The sequence below is a fragment of the Equus quagga genome, unplaced genomic scaffold, assembly GCF_021613505.1.
Source record: "Equus quagga isolate Etosha38 unplaced genomic scaffold, UCLA_HA_Equagga_1.0 88431_RagTag, whole genome shotgun sequence".
NCBI classification, from domain to species: Eukaryota; Metazoa; Chordata; class Mammalia; order Perissodactyla; family Equidae; genus Equus; species Equus quagga.
In genome coordinates, this window is record NW_025803631.1 from 1 (window position 1) to 4,321 (window position 4,321).

At 53.7% G+C, this 4,321-nt stretch overlaps 1 protein-coding gene across 1 annotated transcript; it reads right to left on the bottom strand.

Annotated features, from left to right (window-relative positions):
- Positions 1-212: 212 nt before the first annotated feature.
- LOC124234546 (coiled-coil domain-containing protein 180-like) lies at positions 213-2,794 on the bottom strand (the record flags this gene model as incomplete). The annotated part of the gene is made up of 4 exons (XM_046651885.1): positions 213-340; positions 531-675; positions 1,321-1,467; positions 2,614-2,794. Coding segments are annotated over 4 exons (601 nt in total), but the record flags the coding sequence as incomplete, so codon positions are not given.
- Between the last annotated feature and the right edge of the window lie 1,527 nt (positions 2,795-4,321).

Sequence of the window (4,321 nt, forward strand, 5' to 3'; positions counted from 1 at the left end):
GTGAGGACTAACACAGCTAATCAAAATAAGTCGGGTAGCAGGGTGCATGGTGCATAATAACTCAGTGAGTGTCAGAGGCTATTACGATTTAACCTCTGTTGTCCTGGCTGGAGTGCAGGTCCCACCCGCAGAGCCCACACCGGGATCCCAGCACCTTGGACAGTGCCTGGAGTGCAGCTGTGTGAGATAAACATCTCCCAGAGGAAGAACACATCCGTCCTACCTCACACTTGATGTTCACCTGCAGATTTGTCAGCAAATGCTGGATTTTCTCTACAAAAATAAGGTCCACAGACAGGTTATGGAATTTACTGTCAAACTTATTGATGACATCATTGGCCTGTAAAGGAATATAAGAAATAAAGGAGGGGGGCTTAATTTGGAACTTTTGGGCTTTGGAAGCAGAGGGGAAGGCTCAATTAATGGTTGGAGAGGGGGCTTGACCGGCCCATCAGACGATGAGCCAGGCGCCTGCCTTGTAGCCGGGGGCCCTGGGAGCCTGGCTGGAGGGCGGGGCCAGGCTCACTCACCTGGTCCAGGTACTCGCTCTCCATCTTCTCCATGTTGATCATGATTAAATTTTCAACAAACTCTATCCGGGCAGTTTCCTTCTCCAGTCGATGACACAGTGAGTCAATTTCTTCAGAAGAAAAGTTGCCTCCCTCTGAAAACAATCTGAAAATAATTTGGGACAAATGAAAGCCATGGATCAGACCTGAAACTTTCCACTCATCCCAAATTCTGTGGTTGACAAGGCTTTAGATTAAATGTTCAAGATCATGGTAAAATGAATGCAGGTAGTTCAAGGAAAGAAGCAGGGAAACAACCCAAATATCCATTCATGGATGAATGGATAAGCAAAATGCAGTATATACACACAATAGAATATTATTCAGCCCTAAGAATGAATGAAATGTTGACACATGCTACAACCTGGATGAACCTTGAAGACGTTATGTGAAGTGAAAGAAGACAGACACAAAAGGACAAACAGTGCATGATTCACTTATATGAGGTGCCTACAGTAGTCAAATTCATAGAGACAGAAAGCAGAATGGTGGCTTCCAGGGGCCAGGGGAGAGGAGAATGGGGAGTTAGTGTGTAAGGGGTTCAGAGTTTCAGTTCGTGAAGATGAAAAAATTGTGGAGATGGTGATGGTGATGGTAGCACAACCATGTGAATGTACTTAATGCCACTGAACTGGACACCAAAAATGATTAAAATGGACAACTTTATGTTATGTATATTTTGTCACAATAAAAAATTAAGCAGGAAACAAGACCACCCCTCAGTAGAGAAAGCCCGGATGCTGGCTCCCACCTGCAGTGCTTGATGAACTCAATGTTGGTGTAGCGGAGCTTGCCCAGGCTCTCCTCCAAGTACTGGCGGAAGCTGCGCAGGGACACCTGGATGACATCAACGTGGCTGAGCAGCTCCTGGTGCAGTGTGCTGCTGAGGGTGACCAGCCTAGGGTACATGGGAGGACAGAGGGGTAACCTGGATGTGAGCCGGCAGCCTGGGAGGCTGCTGGAGCTCCACATGCTGTGCCCGGCTGTGAGGCCACCAGGACCACTGCCCATCCTGTCTGGGTAGAAAAAGGGGCATTAGAAGGAAGTTCAAAATGCCCCTATGCACAAGACACAATGTGGAACTCTCAGTGTGCTGGATCGGAGGGCGCCCCTCTCCTCTCTGGCCTTGCCACCAAACTGGTAAGAGTCCCCGGGTCCTACTGGGTCTCCTTGGCTCCAGCACGCTTTCTCTCTCTAACTCTAACAGCAACGTGGCTCCTGTGCACTGCAAGTTTCATCTTTATATCTGAGTCCACTCTAACCAGCTGCCTCTTGTGCATCTGACTGCTGTGCAGACACCTGTGAGGGCTCCTCCCCTGTCACCTGACTGAAGCCTCTCCAGGCATCCGAGAGTCTCCATCCCATGCTGGATGGCCTCCTTGGAACCCCTTGCTCTGCCCGAGCACATCCCCACCTCCAGGTGTGCCCAGCCAGGGCTCCTTCTCTGATGGGAGAATTCTGTCCCCTCCCCACCTTCCTCCACTCCAGGCCCAGAGACCTCCTGCAGGAAGCTCCTCCTGGTTTCCCCTGATGGAAGTGCCCTTTCCCACCATGGACATTTGGGGGCACATCCTTTGCACCCCTACACTCTGAACATGTGCACCATTTTCTGTGTCTGGCTGCTCACCCACTCCCAGCCCCCAGCCTCCAGTCCCAACCCCAGCCCTCAGACCCAACTCCTATTCTCAGCCCCAGCCCCCAGTCCCAGCTTCCATTCTCAGGCCCAGCCACAGAGCCCAGACCCCAGCCCCAGCCTGCAGTCCCAACCCAAGCCCCCAGTCTCAACCCAGCCCCCAGAGGCCAGCCCCCAGCCCTAGCCCCCAGTCCCAGCGCAGCCCCCAGTCCCCAGCCCCAGCCGCCAGCCAGATGTCTCACATGGTTGGACTCTGACTCTTGTGAAGAGGTGAACTGAAAAGAGAAGGCTGATGCAGGGCCTGGAAAACCCTCCTCTTATCCCCCAGGGAGAGACCACTCCTTAGAGAGCAGCCACCTGGCGGGGATTCTAGGACCATAAGGCCGGGGTGGAGGCTCCCAGGGCCCTCACCTCTGGCTCTGTGTGGCGTTCAAGAAGACGTGCTCCATGTCGTAAATCTTGCGGCGGAAGTTTCTGCTCCTCGCGTTTTGCTCTTCTTGGAACTGCTGGAACATCAGCCTATCCTTCTTCAGCGCCTCGACCACCCCAGCACAGTGGCTGTCCAGCCGCTCTTGATGGAGCAGGAGCTCCGCTGGAAAAGGACGAGGGGAGCTGAGGCCCTCTGGGATCCCGAGTCACCTCAGGACATTCCTTCCTGGCTGTGACAGCTGCCTCTCCCAGGCCAGCCGCAGAGCAGGGGCCATGCAGGTCAAGGTCCTCATCCTGTGCCCTCACCAGGGCTTGGCCTGGGGATGGGTCCAGATCTCAGAGAGGCCAATCTGAGACTGCCCCAGGGTCTCGAAGTGCCTGGCTGTGAGGAGGGAGGTCCTTGCCTGCAGCAGACAGGAATAGAGCCTGCAAGATGGAGAGTCCTGGGGAGCAACTGGGGAGCAGGTGGGACGGGTGGAGGGTGCTGGGGAGGGAGGGGTCTTGGAAAGAGGGTCTGGGAGAAAACAACCGGCACAAAACTGGGCAGTTGGGTTTGCCCCTTTATATCAGTGGGTATTCATTTCCAATGAGCCTGAATTCCACTGGACTTCTCAGTAAAAAGAACCAGGACTGGGCTTCAGGAGCTCCATCCTAGGCCTTCAGAGCCAGCAGACAGCTCCAGAGCACCCGCCGGCCCCCCCCCCCCCCCAAACACTGACTGCAGTGGTGAAAGCGCTGTGGTCCCAGCTCTGCCAAGAATGAAGTGCGTGGCTCTGGGACAGTGTTTCTCCGGCCTCAGTTTCCACACTGTGCACTGGGCCAGAGATCCAGGGAAGGGGACGAAACCAGCCTTCAGGCGCATCTTTATTTGTATTTATATTTAACGCGCACATTTTCCAGATGAAGACAGTGAGGTTCCAAAAGTCACGCAGGTCTCCCACGGCCACGGGTCTGGGACTCTGGGCCAGGCTGTCTGACTCCACAGCTCCGTCACTGCCCCAGGCAGCGGGAGGCTGGGTGGGACCACGCGGAAGCTCTGAGAGCTCTAAAGGTCTGTGATGGAGCTCGAAGCGCGACACGTGTGAAAGCCCGACAGGGGCCATGGAAGGATCCAACTAAAAGTGTGTCCCCCATTAGGTTCCTAAGAGAGAAATGGCACCTCTTTTTGAGTGCTCTAAGCTGAAAATAAGGGCTACCACTTTTGGAGGCTGTGGCTTATACCAGGTGCTCAGGATTCCTCACTGCACCATTTCAAGGAGAGTCAATTCCCCCACAGACATTGCTTCTGCCTGTGAGGGAGGGATCAGAGAAGTCAGGTGACCTGCCGGAGTCACAGCTAGAGAGCTTGCGTCTGACAGCTGACTCCTGAGCTACAGACTGGCCTCTGGAGCATCCGCCGTGCAGGTATGGATCCAACAGATGTGTGAGTGGATCTGGGATCCACACAGCTAAAACAGGGCAATACTCTTCTTTTCAGCATCTAACACCCTCTTTTTAAAAAACAATTAAAACAATTTCAGACGAGGATTCTGAGTACTACCTTCTCTGCCAGCCTGGGAGGTGCGAACCCTCACACATGTCTTTCGTCATGTGATGACAATATGCTAAATGTTTGGTGCAAACTTTAATGAACTTGGAGCTGCGGTGGCACAGACACGAGATCTTAGGCAGGGTGGCCTCCCCAGGCAGG